Below are 18,024 nucleotides of genomic sequence, written 5' to 3' on the forward strand. Positions count from 1 at the left end.
TCATCTGTATTGAGTGCTTATTTACTTGCTTTGCTAGTTTGTGATCTGTCTCCTTGCTCTAGAATACAGGCTTCAGGAAATCAAGGACCGTGCTATCTCGTTCACCTGTGTGCTTCCTCAGAGCCCAGCAACTCACGTGGAGGTCCTCAGTTGATCCTGGGGAAGGAAAGAAGGAAGGAAGGAGCATGAGAGGGGTTTAAAAAGTGGTTGGGGTCCCACAGCTTGGAGATGGCCATGTCGGGATTCAACCTGGCTTGGGTCTGTTCCTTTCCAATCTTCTCCCCAGTCATTGGGCTCTCCCTTTTCTGGGAACCCTAGAGGAACGAGGACTGACTCTGACCAGGCAAAGGTGCTGTCAGTTCCAAGTTTAACGAAGCCCATCGAGTGAATGGGGGAGCCCACTGGGCCGCAAACTGCTAATTTAGCCCTTCTCTCTGCACCTGAGCCCTGACCCCACTCCCACCCCGAGGACCCCCTGCAAGCAGCTCAGGAGGGACAGGTGGATCTCTGTGTCTTGAAAGCACAGGATCAGGACCGATGTGGGGGGCGGGGCTAGGTTTGTTTCACAGCTCCCCTCTTCCTAGAGGGCCTTGGACATACCCCTTCCTGACTCAGGGCCTGGGTTTGCTCAAACGCAGAACAGTCATAAACAGTGGTACTAACCACATGAACTTGTTCCTTGAATATAACACAGAAAGCTCAGAGCTTGTCACAAGGTAAGCCCCATTACGATGGCAGTTTGGGGTAAAATCAGGCGATTCAGGGCCAGGGGCCCTTGGTGGGAGCTGGTTTCCCCACCGAGCAGCGGGGGCAAGGCGCCCTTGACTTCCAACAGGCGCAAGTGCTCTGGGGTCCTCCGGGTCCCCACCCCCACCCTGCCGGGGCGCCTTGGGCACCGAATCCAGGGCGGCCCGCGCACAGAGCCGTTGCGTTTGAAACCCACAGAGGAATTCCGGCGCTGGACGGGGAGGGTGTGGGAGCCACAGGCAAGCAAATCGGCCCAAGCCGCCACGCCCTGCGCCCTCCTCAGAGACAGAGCCCTGCTGAGGCTTGGGGCCCCCACCCAGGCCAAGCGCAGCCGGGTGCGGGGGACGCGGCAGGTGTCTGCTGGGAGCACCGGGCGGGCTACCGGGGTCCACACTCCCGGGGGGGGGGGGGTCTTCCTGCCCAGCCATCAAGGCAGAGCGGCGCTGGACAGGGGGACAGGGAGCGGGGAAGGGGCCGAGCAAGGCGGGGCTCTGCGGGCCGTTGGCCCTCGGAGTGCGCGGGGGTCCTTGGGAAGGCCTGACTGAGAACTTGATGGCCGGCCCCCGCCCCCACAGCGCCTAGCACAGTGCCCATCCACGTGGCTTGGCGAGGGAGAATGGGCTGAGCCGCAGTTGCCGCAAGGTGTCACGGGCACATCGCGACGGGGGGAGTGCCAGGGACTGTGGGGAGAGGCCGCCCTCCCCCTCCAGCTGTTCCCAGATGTCATTCTGCCCGCCCAGGCGCCTCGTTCCTGAGCTCAGGGGGATTCCACAGTTACTAAGCTACTGGTTTTTGTTGACTTTCAAATATTTTCTTCTAAGGGAGAGGGGGAGGGGGGCAAAAGTCAGGAAAGAACAAATAAAAACAAATCAAAATAAGCTCCCCCTCCCCAAAAGAAAGCTGTCCCCCATCCACCACTCACACACAAATCCTAGGCCTCTGCACATAGTCACCTTGCTGAAGCAACAGCCAGACAGAACTGACCTGCTTCTGCCCATCCTCATCTCCCTTTCTGGTGGATGAGGGGTGGTGGTGGATGGTCCCCCTGTCTGCGAGCCCTGGGTGGACAAAGGGGCTTCCGGAAAGAGAGGAGGAGGATGGCCAGTGGGAATGGGCTCCCCTCATCCTCTGCCCTGGTGGCCAAGCGCCCCTCCGCCCTGGGCCCATTCCCCAGACACACCTGGATCCACCAGGACACACCCCAAGACAGCTTAGACAAGACTTGCCATGAAATCTGGAAAAGAGTTCAAGGCCTGCCCGAGGCCTTGCAACCCAGGACCTTGAAGGAACAGCTCTCCACCCCTGTGGCTGGGACTTCAAGAGACAACCGACTCAGCTTCCAGGAAGAGTGAGTGTCCCCCTCTGTGGCTGGCATCAAGGGAAGTGGGAGGAGCTGAGGTCCAACCTTCTGAGGGAATGTTCTTGCCCCTTGTTCAGTCTAGTTAAACCCAAAAGGCTGTATGCTTTTCCTCCACCTGTCTTGGTCCTTTGTCCAATCTTTATAGGGGAGTTGGGAGGGGTCCTGAAGTTACCTGGGTGAAGTGCCACACCAGGGCTGTATTTCTGCTGTCTCTTTACCAGCCTGCTAAGGGGACACTTTTCCTTTTACTTACGCAACCCAGATGTAGATCTGAGGACCTTGAAAACCCACGCTGGCCTGGGCTGAGGGTCAGAGCCCATGGCTTTCTCTGGCGGCAACTCCGTGATACTTTCCCTTTCCCACCCCCAAAGGCTAGGCATTGGCAGAGATGAGTCTGGTAGTTTTAAACCACATCTGGAATTCCCTAATACAGGGAGCAGCTGTCCCATTCAGCCTCCACGGAAGCCTCTGCAAGAGCGCACATCAAAATATTTACTGGGAAGGCATTGACATATTCAGAGGGCACAATAGAAAATTAAAGTGCGGGAAGATGGCTGTAAATAGGCCTTTTCCTGGATGGGAAATCCTGTGTCTGGGAAACACAGAGTTTCATGTTGGGCAGATATTGTTGAGGATGGATATTCTCAAGAAGAGGAAGGAGAGAGCTCGTTAGGAAAAGCCTGTAAAGCACCTTGGTCATCAGTGCCACCTCTGAGCCCCCGTTCAATGTCGGGCATCCTCCGAGGGGGTTGCGAACATTAATTACTCCTCCCAGGGTCCCTATGAGCCAGGTATTAGTGTCCCCATTTTACAGATGGATTAAGTGTTAATAATTAAATGCTAATTAAAGACTAAGTGATAATTAAGTGTCGCCTGTTCTAACACATGCTCCAGTTCAGCTCAGAGATGCTAGAGTGGGGAGACCATGTAGGCAATTATCCATTGTGTCTGGTTTCAGGGATTTCCAAGAAAGAGCTAGGAAGAGAGGGGAAGCGGAACTGCTACCCAGGTGTACACTACCTGCTGTCCCCTCTTGGGCTGCGGACAAAGATGGAAGGCACTTTGGCTGTGATTGCTTATCCTGCCCTGTGCTCAGCATGACATGGCTGGGCTGGGAATAGCCTGTCTACCACCCAAATCCTGCTGTCCAACCCTCCAGTGGCACTGAGCCCCCCTCCCCTGCCTGTTGCCATCTGTTCTGGGACAGGGCCTTGGCAGGGGGCCCTTGGGGCTGTGCTCAGCTCTCAGTGGCCAAGAAGTTGATTGTCCACTTTGTAGACCAAGGGTCAGTGGCAATTTCCAGTAGATGGCACTCTCTCTGCCAGGTCACACTGAGTTAATGGAGATAGACTCTACTTCCAGTCTGCACTTGGCCCAGAAGTGAACTAGTGCACCTTTGGCCTTGATGTTTTTACTCTGCAAATTGAGGATGATATGGCCTGCTTGGTCCACCTCAGAGTCGATAAGGAGAATCACATGCAGACCCAGGACCCTCCCCCACCCCTGAAAGCTGCATTATGCAGAGGAGGCTGCCCTTTAATGGGATTCTCAGAGTTCAGGGGGTTTTTCTTGTTACTGCTGCTGGCTTCAATCGGGGGTTTTCATACTCTGCTCAAAGACCCGCAGGTGCTTCAAGGGGCCATCCTAGAATCAAGGGGCCTTGTTGCTGGGCCGCTATCCTGACTTCAGCCAGAAGGCTCTTTGGTGTTTTAAGGTGTTGCTTCCTGGAGTTCTCCATAAGCTACATTTGGGGAAAACAAACAAAATACCAATGGTTTTGCTGCTGAGAAGGGAGCCAGGGAAACACCCGGTAAGATGAGTAACTGGTGTCAAAACAGTGTAGACACCAACCAAATAGAACCCAAGAAGTTCTTCATGCAGTCAAGGCAGCTGCAATGGCAGAGTCCGATCCCTGGCTTTAGACCACGTGCCGCACTGCTCGGGCTGTGGGATCTGTTTAACTTCTATGAGCTTGAGTTTCCTCATCTGCCAAGGGAAGACAATTACCGCCTTCTCAGAAGGCTGTTGGGATGATTTAATGGGATATTTAAACATTCCTGGTAATAACGGTAATGACTAGGATTTGTACCGATTCCTTGTAATAATAATGATGGTGATGATCTCTTTAAGCCCTGCAATTATTCCATGAGGTTGGTACTATTTTAAACCCCCCCTCTTTTTGACTTTGTATTATGCAGATGTTCCCAGGCATAAAATAGAATAGGATGGTGAATGTCTGTCTGGGTGTCTGTCACCGAGGTTCAGGTTCATTGACTACAACACTTGTGCCATTCTTGGTTCAAGTCCTCCCTCCCTGGTTTTTAAATAGAATCCCTTTTTGCAGATGAGGTCACGGGTTGGAGGGGTCCATTTCTCTGCCCGAGGCCTGACAGGAAGTGGTGGAATTTCAGAAAGCAAACTCAGGTTCATCTCAGCTATTAGGTGATAGATAGTGTGGGCTATGTTCCCCTGGAAATGGAAGCATCTTTTTTGACCATTATAATATTGGGCAGCCCCATGTTCTGAATGGTCACACATAGACAATGGATTTCAAATCCTGTATGCTGTACGTACAGCGTGCCTGTGGGATGGCTTCAGGCCCATGAGATACCTCTCAGCTAATCTTCCCGCCGCTTCATCTGTAAACCTAGTTTGGGTGACATTTTCTGCTATTAGGGTGGCTAGATAAGTAAATTCTAAAGCTCTTTCTAGCCAGAATTTTTTTTTTCTTGACTCAATCCATTTATATCACAAAACCCCAGACATCTCGAGGCTGAAAGGGATCCTGGAGGCCACCTTCTGCTGTTTGAATCTCTTCCTCAAGATCCTTGCTAAGTGGTTACCCACTTTACACTTGCTTAGATGGAGAAGTGCACCACCTCCTAAGGTAGCCCCTTCCCTTGCTATGAATGCTAGCTGTCAAAAGACCATTTTCTTCCTATATTGAGTCTATCTCTGTCAAACTCATACCCATTGAGCTGGGTTCAAATCAGTGGATTTAGGGCTCCAAACTTAATCAATCCCCTCAGTCTTTCCATAGCCCTTTAGATATTAAAAGATGGTAAACTATGTTCTTCCTAGGATTTCTTATTTCTGTAGCTGATCATCTCTGGTTTTCTAAGATTCCTCTCACATTTTCTGGTCCCCTTGGCAGTGAGGTAGCCAGAACTAGTACAGGAAATCAGGTATGATCTAGTTCATGCAAACAGGATCTTCTCTGTTTTTATTTTGTATTCATGGTAATGGTGATTAATGCTGCATTCACTTTTCCCCATGAGCCAGCTTCATTCTGTGGGCACATTTGGAATTTATTCATCCATCCAACCATCCATCCATCCATTCATTTATTCATTCAGCAGATATTTAATAAGCATCAGCTATGTGCCTGGCACAGTGCTAAGAGAGATCAGGGTAGGGCTGTGACCTAGATAAGGATCTCCTTGGAGTTTACAGTCAAGGAGGGGACAGAAACAGAAAACAAGTAAATAAAAGACTGTGATAGTTTTAGAACATGAAAAAGACTGGTATTCTAGTTGGAGGAAACAAACATAACAATTAACCAGATAATTTCAGATCGCAATGAGCACTCTGATGGAAATAAAACCGTGTCAGGGCAAAGCAGCCTTCAGTAGAGGGTGGTCAAGGAAAGGGCTCTCCAAAGAGATGTGGTCATGTGATCTGAAACTAGGATCCCAAGAAGGAGCCGGTCAGGGGAAATCCAGGGAAGGGCATCCAGGCAGGGGGGGAGAGCGACCATGAAGGGCCCAACATAGGAATGAGCACGGAGAAGGACCTCGGGACCTCGGGGAGGGGGCAGAGGTGTGATGGCATGGGACAAGGTGATATCAGAGGCAGGCCAGTGAGGTGTAGGCAGCCTGGGGGGATCACTGTAGTTAGTGTGGATTTGATTCTCGGTGTGATGGGACACACTCGAAGGCTTGAAGGGAGAGTAGCATGAGCAGATTCACTGTTTTTTAAAGACCTCTCTAGCTGCCATGCAGACAGGGTGTGTCCGCCTGAGAGAGGAGGTAGGAAGACCTCTGGAAGATGCTCCAGTGGTCCAGCTGAGGCACCACGGCAGGGTGGCTGGATCCGTGCAACTGCAGGGAAACAGAAGAAACGGGAGAATCAGAGGCTATTCTGGGAGGAGCCAGCAGGCGTGCTAAAGTTTGGGGCCCACAAAAAAAGATAACAAGGCTCTGCTGAGGTTTTTTGCCTGAGCCACCACCAGCTGGACTGGGGGGCATTTCCTGAGGTGGGGAAGGAACTGGAGAAATGGGCTTTTGGGGAGAAAACACTAATTCTGTCTAGTATTCATTAAACTCCAGAATCGTACTCAGCTATCTTTCAAGTAGACTTAAATTAGGGCTCAGAGCATTGTGGCAAGCCTCCAGACTCACAGCCTAGAACCATGTGTTCCCTCATTACCCCTGTCACTGACCCTTTTAACAGCCTGAGAATCAGGTTTTGGATTTATGATTGACTCCTTTACCCTGACTGAGACGTGGCATCTGTTCATTCCTTTGTTTATAGATTCATTCAACAAACGCTCACGGTTGCCTTCTGGGTGCCAGACCCTATACTGGGCCCCAAGATCTACACTAGGTCCCTCAATACAAAGATAAGTAGGATAGGAGGCCTTCTCTCAAAGAACTCCACCTCTAGTGGCTGGGATGGACCCAGAAACAGCAATGACATTCAACAGTATTTATTGTGCACCTACTGCATGCCTGATAAAGTATGCAAACAAATACAATGGTGGGAAAGATGAGGACAGTCTCTGATCTTCACGAACTTTCTGTGTCTTGAGGAAGGCAGACAACAGCATATTACCATTACCATGCCGATGAAGTCGTGGTGCTGTGAGAGCTTACTGAGGGGGACACAGAGGCTGTCCTTGGGGCTCAGGGAAAGCTTGCTGGAGAAGGTGGTAGGAGGCAGTTTGGAAGGTCAAGAGAAAAGACCCCTGCACTGTACGTGTGATGAAGGGTACAGAGATGGCCCTTGGGAGCAGAAGATGGCAGGATTGTCACTGCAAAGGGGATCCATGGTTTTGTCTCCTGGGCTGGGTCTTGAGAAGAGAAAAGAGCCTACAGAAAGCATCCCTCAGGTGCACAGAAGGACAGGTAGCTCCCTGGAGATGGCATGTCATGCCTGGGGGTGGATGAGAGTGGAGAGGTGGCCTGGGGCTTGCTGGGTACCACTACCTTCGCTGGAGGCTTCTGGGTGCTCAAGCAGCACTAGAGAAACTTCCCACACCCCCAAGTCAGACAGAACTCTGTCTGCAGCATCAGAAGGCTTTGGTAGGTGTTACCCTGAGCCAGACCTAAGGAGGAAGATAACTCTACCCAAAGAAAGGAAATCCACTTGAGTTTTTAAAAAATGGAAATGATTTCCTGATTAACAGCCTTCTGAAGTATCTGTCTCAAGAAGGGAGAGGGCTGTTCTGCCCTTACTTTAGGAAATCCTTACTGTTTATGCCCACTGACCCATCCTCCACTCCCAGGGTGGGGCCCCTGGGACTTGAACCAAGGTGCTGCCTTACTGAAGCTGTTCTCCCAATAAACCAATCTTTTGTGCTATGGTTATTTGTACCTTTGAGTGAAAAGTTGCTTGAGAGATATGCTCGCTTTTATTTATTTATTTATTTATTTATTTATTTATTTATTTATTTAAGCTTGGACCCTAGTGATGGGTGTGATTAGGGTAAGACTCCCACATGGAAATGCAGACTGGTGTCCTAGAGCAGAAGCCAGCACCGAAGACCTTTGGAGTCTGATGCTCTAGGCTAGAGTTTTCTTCTCTCTAAGAGGTCAAATGTTTCAGAATCCGAGGAAAGGTGCTGTGCACTCTTTTGCTTAAAACACATCCTTCTATCCCTTCACATTTTGTAAATGGCAGAGACCTCCCCCACCCACTGGGCGGGGCTTCAGGTTGGAATCCATTTCTCCTAGACACTAAGTGTCTCCTTCCCTTATGCTTCCTGGGGGTGGGTCTCTGCCACTGCTGTGACCCCAGTCACGTTGATATCCCCCATCCTGGTTATCAGGTGAATTAGTACACAAAATGGCAGACAGAGGTTTAAGACCTCCCAATCTTTCTCTCCTCCACTCACCTTCAGGATGGTCTTGGATTCCTTGCCTCCCTGCCACTTTCTTTTCTGCCATTTTCAGAACATCTCATCCGGCTGTGTCTGGTTCCTTTCCTTCCTGGATGTGCTTTGCCCTTCACTTGCTTCATATTCCTGAATTATGTCAACAGTGCTGCTCAGGATTCTCCCATGGCTCCTTCATTGTCTTCTGAACCCCTTGATCTGGTCTACAAGGGTCTTTGTGTTGGCCTTGGCTATGTGCCCAGGAGTATCCTTGCTGCTCTTCTCCAAACTCTCTGTAAGCCGAGATGAACCACCAACAGGTGTCTGGCTCCTTGCTTTTGCTTGGGGTACTCCACTGCCAGGAATGCCTCTCTTCCATATCTGTGCCTATTGAAATCCTATCTATCCTTTAGAACATAGAATAAGTGTGTCATCCCTTGAATGTTTCATGTCTCTCCCGTTCAACATTTTTTTCTTCCTCCCTCTTCCATGTCCTTCCTTTTAATTTAAATACATAATTATAACTTTCTCTTTTTCCCAAGAGTTTCAAGGTGGCTCAGGAAACAATAAAATAAGGAGACAGGTGGATTAGAATCCCAACATGTGGGGCGCCTGGGTGGCTCAGTGGGTTAGGCCTCTGCCTTTGGCTCGGGTCGTGATCTCAGGGTCCTTGGATCATGCCCCGCATGGAGCTCTCTGCTCGGCGGGGAGCCTGCTCCCCCCGCCCCCGCCTCTCTGCCTACTTGTGGTCTCTGTCTGTCAAGTAAATAAATAAAATCTTAAAAAAAAAAAAAAAAAAGAATCCCAACACGCTTCCTAGCAATACCCAAACTGCTCAGACTTTCTGTGCCCCATTTTCCTCATCTGAAAAATGGAAAATATTGCAGTGACCAACCACCTTAAAGGATGATTGTGGAGGTTAATGAAAGAATGCACGCAGAGCTCACACAGCACCTGGCATAAGATAAGGACTCTAAGTTATTCTCCAGCATCATCATCACCATTATTGTTTTGATCAAGGATAAAATAACAGGGTTTGAGTCATCAAGAATCGAATGAGGGGAGGAAACTTATATTCCTGAAAACCTAAGTTAATGGAAACCACTCAACCAAGGCTAGCATTTTGCTTTGAGTTTCTTGGCAGGCAGGGCAAACAGTGGGGACAAAGCAGTTGGTTTCTATAACTTATATCATCAGGAGAGACCAGTGCTTCCATAGCTCTAAGGACTGTGAGATAGGGGTCTTTACATGAGGGTTACAGAATGGAAAAGTTGGTTCAAGTTCAACTCTCATGTTGACCGTTGGCCAAAGGGAAGGACACAGCATTCCATGGGATCTGTTGTTCTGGTTCAGGCACGAGATTTCTGATCATTAGGCACATATTGTACAGTGCCTTGTGGCCACAATCCTTCCTCCCCCACTTGACCATGGCTCCTTAAGGGCAAGGTCTGTGTCTTACTCATCTTTGTCTCCTGGTGCCCAGCTGAGTTCCTGGCACTTGGTGGCTGCTATGCAGTGTGTATGAATGAATGAGGAAGTGAATGATGGATGGACCATAAAAATGACACTGCAAGGAGGGTGAGGACCGGAGGTGGCCAGGATCCAAGAAAGGGGTCACAGTCATCAGAGGAAGCCTTGAGTGACCCAAGGACAGAATAACAATAAGGCAAGACATTGCAGGGTTTTTTCCTCCTTCTGTGTAAGCTGCAGAGAGGGGCACTAACATTTTCTTGTACATCTGATAAATGTCAGGCTCTACATTTTAATTTTCTGTTTATCTCATTGTCTTAGCAATCCTTCCTAGTAGATGGTCGATATTATTCCCATTTTACAGATGATGAAACCGAAGCTCAACCTCTAGGTAACTTGCCCAGAGTCCTTCTGCTAGGAGGGGCCAGAGCAGAGATAGGAGTCCCGTGAGGCTTCAAGGCCTGAGCTCCTTCCTGGACACCAGGAGCCCATCACAATAGCCCTTCTGTGTCTGCTTAGTACCAGGAGCCATGAGAGGCCGAGGGAAGATGAAGCATGATTAACGTCCCATGTCCCGTGTCCCCCTTTTTAATTTAATTTTATGGTTTCGGGAGCTGTGTCGCAGGTTGTGGGAGCCTGCAGAGATGGGCCACCGGTGGTTTGGTTTAATCCCCTTTTTAATATCTTTGTTGCAACGTTCTTTCCAATTCAGCTCCCAAGTCACATTAAAAAAAATACCTCTTCCTTAGGGTAAGCCTTCTCTTATTAAACAGATTCAAATGAAAAGTTTTCAAGATAATTTGAACAATACGAATCACACTGTAGCTCCTCGGATGCCGCGGAATCTCCTTTACTCTGTACTCACTCCTCAGCAGGTCTGGACTCAGTCTCCAGCTCCCTGAGTCCCCCACCCCCAAACCTGGCTGGTCTGGGGACCCAGCCCTCAGCAGCTTCCTGAGGGAAGCTCAGCTTCCCTCAGCTTCTCCTGAGGGACAAGGGTCAGGGAGGGGCTGGGGAAGGTGTCCCAATTCCCTGTGCTATTCTGCATTCTCTGTTCCACCTGCCCCGAGGGAAATTCCCACCTGGCTGGCTGTCTCCTGTGCATCAAAGGCATCATTTGTGTCAACACCCACGAGGGGGTGGAAGGAGGGCTACCTATTCAGAATGCAGATATCCAGGCCCTGTTCTTGACCAACGGAGTGGCCATCTCCTCAAGAGTGCCTGGGAATCTGCATTCAGAACCATTGCCCCACGTGACTCCTGTGCATTTGTATGAAAGTTCTCTGGGTACTTCGGGGGTCAAAGATGACAGAGCCTCAGGTTTAAAAGGGACACACAGCTTTGAGAAGGTGTTCCAAAGAAATGCAAGAATGAAGGAGACGGAGCTTTCTGGCTGTGTTTGCCAAGGATGGACACCGTAAAAAATGGGCTCTATCAGCGTGAAGGCCTTTGCTGAGAAGTGAGAGGAACGCCAAGTCCAGGCTTGGTGCTGGGGCAGCCGAGGCATTTTACGGGTTTACCTCCTTTAACCCCGAGTGGTGTCACTATGCCCACGGTGCAGGTGACAAGACTGAGGTTCCAAGACGTCTTCCCCCACCCTCACCCTCAGCCAGCTGGGCCCCAGGCAGCGGGGAGGGGGTCAGCAGCTCTCTCCTTGGAGCCGCTAACATTTGCATAGCGCTCCTTACAGTTTACCGAGTGTACGTTCCTGGTTTCACTTAATCCTCCCCAGCCTGCAGGGTGGAGGAGGGGCGGGAGGTCCAGCCTTCTAAAGGCCCCCCACCCCTCTGCCCCCCCCCCCCCCGAGATGTCCCTGCAGACAGAGGTCAGGGTCTCCTAGGTACCTTTGGGAGCCAGGTGTGCGGGGCCTGGGGTGGCGAGTGAATCTACCTATTCTCTCAAGTGCCCCCTCCCCTGGCCTGGGGTGGCGAGTGAATCTACCTATTCTCTCAAGTGCCCCCTCCCCCGTAAACTGAGCCCCTCAGAGCCTGGCCCCTCACCGCTGGGACAGGTGGAATCCACCCTTCTCATTCCTCTCCTTCCTGCTGGTTTTCCACAAGTCTGTGGTAGTGTGTGTGTCTGTCTGCGCTGGGTGTGTTGGGTGTATGTGTGTATGGCTGTGTGGGATGTGGGTGAGGTGTTTGCACAGTGTGCATGGCTGTGTGTATGTGTGTGCACCTGGGTGGGGGGTATGACTGCGGTACATGTGTGCATGGGTGTAGTGTGTGTGCGTGGGTGTGGCATGTGTGTGCATGGCTGTGGGGGGTGTGTGTGTGTGTGCATGGCTGTGGTATGTGTGTGCATGGGAGTGGCGTGTGTGTATGGGGAGGGAGACCCAGAGCGATTCAGTGAATCCCACATGTGGAGGAGAGGGAAGATAGAAGAGACAAGGTAGCTCTGACCAAGACGGCTGTGTCCTTTCCTTCCACACTGGGCAGGGCACCCTGGGTGCTGTGACTAATGCACCAGGGTTTCTGCTCCTCATGCAGACAGGAAGACCTAGAAATGTCCACTACTTTGGTCAAGCAGGGGTGGGCGCTGGACTGGACAGCAGAGCTGCTGCCTGCTTTTGGGGGTCTCCTCCCCACCCCCACTCATAACCATTCACCTGCCCACCAAGTTCTGTCTTTTGCCGCCTCCTCCTCGGTCCTGACTGGCTCCTTGACCTCTGGCCTCCTGCACCCAGGGTCAGAGAAAGGAAGTGAATTGCAGGTCACCTCGTCAGAAAGGTCAGAGCTGGGGTTTGAGTGCGGGCATCCCGACGGCGAAGACCCGGCTCCTTCTCCCACTTCTGCTGTTTGGGGCAATGTAGGGCAGGTTACAGGCAGAGGCTTGGAGCCGAGTGGCCTTGGATCCAACCCTGATCTTGGGTGAACTTGAAGTTACCTTTCAGACTTCCTGAGTCTCCATTTCTTCTTTCTAAATTGGGAATGAAGGTGCTGCTCACCCTTCCTAGTTGTTGGAAGGACAAGTGCTGAGCATATACCTGGCACCCAGTAGATACAGCACAGACGGTAGGTCAGGCCCCAGACCCCTCCTGTCACTCCTCTGGGCTGTTCCCTGGAGGGAAAATACCTAAGCCTGGCGCTTCCTTGCTGAAATCTCTCCACTGCTTCCCTGTGCCTTTGGAATCGAATCCTCTCTCATCACTCAGAGTCCTGGCACATACCACCTCCTGCTTTTATCTCTTTATAAATTCACCTGGCGTGACCCCACCCTTCATGTGCCCCACGCACTCCAGCAATAGTCATGCCAATGCACCAAGCCCTTTTCTGCCTCATGGCCTTCGTATATGCTATTCCCTGTGTCTGGAAAACTTTTCCTTGCATTCTTTACCTAAATACATGCTTCTTTCTTTTCTCCCCCAGCTTAAATGAAACTTCCTCAATGAGGCTTTTTTCACCCTCCTAACTTGGGTGTGTACACCTACTATTCTCCCACGCAACTTTTCACTTGGTGTTTGCAGAACAATGTGGTCCAGCATTTGGAAAAATGTAGCATGTGAACAAGATTGCCTCCACTCATTCCCACTGTTACTTCTCAATTCTGGGACCTTGGGAAAATTACTTAACTTCTCTGTCTCTTTGCTTCTCCATTTTTAAAAACTGGGAAAATCCTCTCTGTGTCAGTTATCTTTTGATCTATGACAAACCACCCCGAAGCTTGGTGACTCATAACCATCACTAACCACTTAGCTTCCCTTCCTGTGGGTCAGCAGTCTGGCCTGGGATCAGCAGAGTGGTTCTTCTTGGAGGGGCTGGGCCTGACTATATGGGGCTCCCCTTCACCCACGTCTGCAGTCAGCTGGGGGTGGCAATGGGTGGCCCGGGGGCCTTGGGGTTTCCCCTCCATGGGCTGTGTCATCCTCTGGTAGGCTCTCCTACTCCCGTGCCCATGGGCGTTGCTAAGTTCCAAGACAAACATGGGATGAGGTCCTAATGTCCAAGCACTTTGAGTCTCCGCTCATTGTTCTTTTCTGTATGAAATGTATTTTGTTTATAATTTGGATTCTATTTCTATTGAAATATAGTTGACATATTATATTATATTATATTAGTTTCAGGTGTACAACGTAGGGATTCAACATTTATATACATTACAAAAAGCTTACCATAAGTCTTGTCACCATCTGTCGCCAAGTGAAATTATTACAGTACAATGTTATTGACTATATTCCCTATGCTGTACTTTCCATCCCTGTGGCTCGTGTATTTTACAACAGGAAGTTTGTACCTCTTAATTCCTTTCACCTGTGTTGCCCATTCCATCTTCCCCCTCTGGCAACCACCGGTTTGTTCACGGTATTTATGAGTCTGTTTCCATTTTGTTTTGGTTGTTCATTTGTTTTCATTTTCAGATTTCCCGTGTAAGTGAAATCATACAGCATTGGTCTCTCTCCATCTGCCTTATTTGTCTTAGCAGAATACCCTTTAGGTCCATCTATGTTGTCACAAATGGCAAGATTTCATTCTTTTTGATGGCTGAGTAATATTCCCGCGTGTGTGTGTGCGCGCGCGTGCACGTGCACGTGCCACATCTTCTTTATTCTTCTCTTGATGGACACTTATGTTTCTTCCAGATCTTGGCTATTGTAAATAACACTGCAGTGAACATAGGGATGCTTATGTCTTTCCAAATTAGTGTTTTAATTTTATTTGGGAAAATACCCAGAAGCAGAATTGCTGGGCTAGATAATATTTTTATTTTTATTTCTTGAGGAGCCTCTATACTATTCTGCAGAGTGGCTGCACCAATTTACATTTCCAGTAACGGTGCCTGAGGGTCCCCTCTTCCCCATATCCTCGCCAATACTTGGTATTTTTTATCTGCTCGGTAGTGACCATTCTGACAGGTGTGTAGTGATACCTCATTATGGTTTTGGCTTGAGTTTCCCTACTAATGAGTGATGTTGAGCATCTTTTCATGTTTCAGTTGGCCATCTGTATTCTTCTTTGGAAAAGTGTCTATTAGGGTTTTGTTGTTGTTGTTGTTGTTATTGTTGTTGTTTCTTTCTTTCTTTTTTTTTTGGTGTTGAGTTTTATGAGTTCTTTATAGATTTTGGACATTAGCCCCTTATAAGGTACATATTTTCAAATACCTTCTCCCATTCTATAGATTGCCATTTTGTTCTGTTGGTTTCTTTCACTGAGTGAAAGCTTTTTCGTTTGAATGTAGTCCCAAAATGTTTATTTTTGCTTTTGTTGCCCTTGCCTGAGGAGAAAACCAAGAAAATATTGCCAAGACTGTTATCCAAGAGTCTACTGCCTGTTTTCTTTTAGGAGTTTTATGGTTTCAGGTCTTTAATTCATCTTGAATTTATTTTTGTAGATGGTGTAAGAATGTGGTCCCGTTTCGTCCTTTTGCATGTAGCTGTCCTGTTTTCCTACCAGCATTTATTGGAGAGGTTGTCTTTTCTCCACTGTGCACTCCTGCTTCCTTTATGCAGATTAAATGACCATACAATCATGAATTTATTTCTGGGCTCTCAGTTCCATTCCATTGATCTATGGGTCTACTTTTGTGCTGGTACCATATTGCTTTGATTACTATAGCTTTGTGTATTCTAGTTTGAAATCTGGGAGCATGATACCTTCAACTTTGTTCTTTTTTTTTTTTTTTTTTCCTCAAGATTGATCTGGCTGTTTGGGGCATTTTGTGGTTTCATATGAATTTTAGGATTATTTGCTTTAGCTATATAATAGCATTTTGTTAGGAATTACACTGAATCTGCAGATTGCTTTGGGTTAGATGGACATTTTAACAATATTAATTCTTCCAATCCATAAGCATGGTGTATCTTTCCATTCATTTGTGTTGTCTTCAATTTCTTTCAGCTGTGTCTTATAGTTTTCAGAGTACAGGTCTTTTACCTTCTTGGTTAAATTTATCCCTAGATATTTTTCCTTATTACTGAATCAAGATTGGTGGAAACTCCTGAAGGGCCTGGACATAGGAAGCCATGATAAAATGGGGCCTGTTACTGTGAGCAGTTGACCACACTACCCCACTGGGGCTGTTGAGGGATTTGATTCCACCCTCTTGAAAGGGCATGGAAACTGCCTAACACAGCACCTGGCCGGTTAGTTAGCTCTCCATAAGTGCTAAGCCTTCTTATTATTTTGTGACCTGGGACCTGAGCTTAAACATGTTAGCCAGCTTGCATAACGTTTGGCCTCTGTTAACCATCAGGGGTTTGAGTCCATTTCCAACTCTTTCCAGGGAGAGAGCTCTTGGCCACTACGCTTTGCTGCTCAGCTATGCGGACAGGTAGAGAAGTCAGAACCTCACCCATGGTCATGAGGTCAGTCCGTGGACAGACTGTCACTCAGGCCCAGGTCTGCATCAGTCCTGGGGTCCTTCACCTCCGTCAGCCATCACCAGCCATGTTACCCGGGTACTGGGCGTGGATACCATGTTTGTCGTTGGTCTGAAATGCCATGGTGGGAAGAAAATATTTGTTTTGGGTGTCCTCTTGTAGCACTAACAATTCTCTGCTTGTGTTTTTCTGTTGTCTGGCTTGGACGAATAGCAGTTTTCATCTTTGCTCTGTGTTATCATGTACACAGAACCGCTGTTGGGAGCTAACAGTGTGCTTGCTTAGTCATTATTCTGGGAAGGGGTGCCAACCAGTCAATAGCCTTTATTTTTATATGACTCTGAACACTGCAAATGCAGAAATCATGCATAGCGCTTACATCTAGAGCCGCTGGCAGACACTTGTCACTCCTGGAGGTGGGCAACGCAGAGGTGGTGGCGGCCACTGGAACCACAGCACCAATCCTGACTTCTTTCTTTGTCAGCACCTGGGAACTGGGTTAACCTTCCTGAATGATTCACTGTGATAGAGTCTGTGGCAGATTTGATGGTTTTTACCAACTCAAAGGAGAAAGCAAATAGCATGGGAGAGGTGCCAGGATCGGCAAAACTTCTCAGGAGGAGAAAAGAAAAGATAGATTCCAGGAAATACAGGGGAGCGGACTTGACATTGAACCCAGGAAAGTGGTGAGAAGAATGAAAAATCTTCCTGGGATCCCCAAGGTGCTTGCAAAGGTCAGGTAGGCTTTCTGTGGGGTCTGCCGTGGGACTGCTGTGTAGAGGTAGGGCATTCTTAGGACTGGGCTGAACAGGTGGCTTGTGTCATCTGACCAGCTTAGGGATGTCAGGCCAGATGTGGGGGCCAGAAAATGGAACCAAAGCCACAGAGTTTGCAACCTGTGGGGAGGAGCTGAGCAGTCTTTGGCAACAGAGCTTTCAATGTCAAGAGCTCCAAGAGATGGATACAGGTAAAACATAAGTTCATGAGCTAGTTTCCTCATTGATTTAGCAAACTCTCTCTGAGCTGGAGTCAGATGTCAGGCACTGCTCTAAACCCTGGAGCTCTGTGCTGAACAAGATATAATCCCTGCCCTCGGGGAGGTTATGTTGTTGTGGGGAGTAAAGACAAAAAGATGCTGTGGATGATAGTTAATACCATGAAGAAAATATGCAGATTGGTGGGGCAGAGAGTGCCTAGTTGGGGGGGGCACTTTAAAAATGGGCAGAAAAGGCTCCTTTGGGAGTAGGAAACATGAGCTGAGGCCTAAATGATGAGAAGCAGCAGTCAGGGGATGATCTAGCATTCCACAGGAAATGCAAAGGCCCTGGGGCCGGAATGAACTTGGCATGTCAAGGAATATTTTTAAGGCCAGAAGGGCTTGGGTGAAGGAGTCAAAGCAGTATCTGCCCTGAAGGCCAGGAAGGAGTTTAAATTTCATCCTATAAGTAATGAGATTCCACATGAGGGTTTAAGCAGAGAAATGGATTGATCTGAGTTCTGAGAACATCTTAACACTGTAGGCAGGCAGTTTTCTAGAATAAACAAGAACAAATGAATCTTGTTTTCTTGGGGGTTGGAGAGAAGGCAGGTAGGGACATCCTGGATCAGGGACTTGTAACTGTGTGATGAATCTTGATTGCAGAGAGGTGTTTGATAAAGGCTGTCTTGGAGAAGAAGAGATTGGATGATAGTGACTGGATTGATTTATTCCCCCAAAGTGTTGATGCAGGATTACTGTCAGGCTGTGGGGAGGGTCTCTGGCACTGTCTCCTAGGCTCAGCCCTGGACTCATTCCCTTCAACATTTCTATCTGTAAATTGGCGGAAGACCCAGGAGACACGCTCATCAGACATGCAGCTGACATGAACCTGTCAGGGACAGCTAATGCCATGGATGACAGACTCAGGACTCACCACGATGATCCTCCCCAGGCTGGAGTGATGGAATGAAACCAGCAATTGCACTCTGATTGGGGAACAGAGCTCAGCCATGAAGCAGGGAGTCCTTGCTGGATAGCTATCCCTGGAAAGGAAGCTG

The 18,024-nt window shown here is 48.9% G+C and overlaps 1 protein-coding gene across 2 annotated transcripts in view; it reads left to right on the forward strand.

Moving 5' to 3' along the window:
• The first annotated feature begins 937 nt into the window (after nt 1–937).
• C10H1orf94 (chromosome 10 C1orf94 homolog) overlaps nt 938–18,024 on the forward strand; it is a 40,187-nt gene continuing 23,100 nt past the window's right edge. For both annotated transcript variants that reach the window (XM_059136691.1, XM_059136692.1), the window contains exon 1: nt 938–2,095. In XM_059136691.1, the coding sequence (XP_058992674.1) occupies nt 1,767–2,095 (329 nt within the window). In that variant the 5' untranslated portion in view covers nt 938–1,766. The remainder of the gene's footprint in view (nt 2,096–18,024) is intronic.

Source organism: Mustela lutreola, chromosome 10 (assembly GCF_030435805.1).
Source record: "Mustela lutreola isolate mMusLut2 chromosome 10, mMusLut2.pri, whole genome shotgun sequence".
NCBI lineage: Eukaryota > Metazoa > Chordata > Mammalia > Carnivora > Mustelidae > Mustela > Mustela lutreola.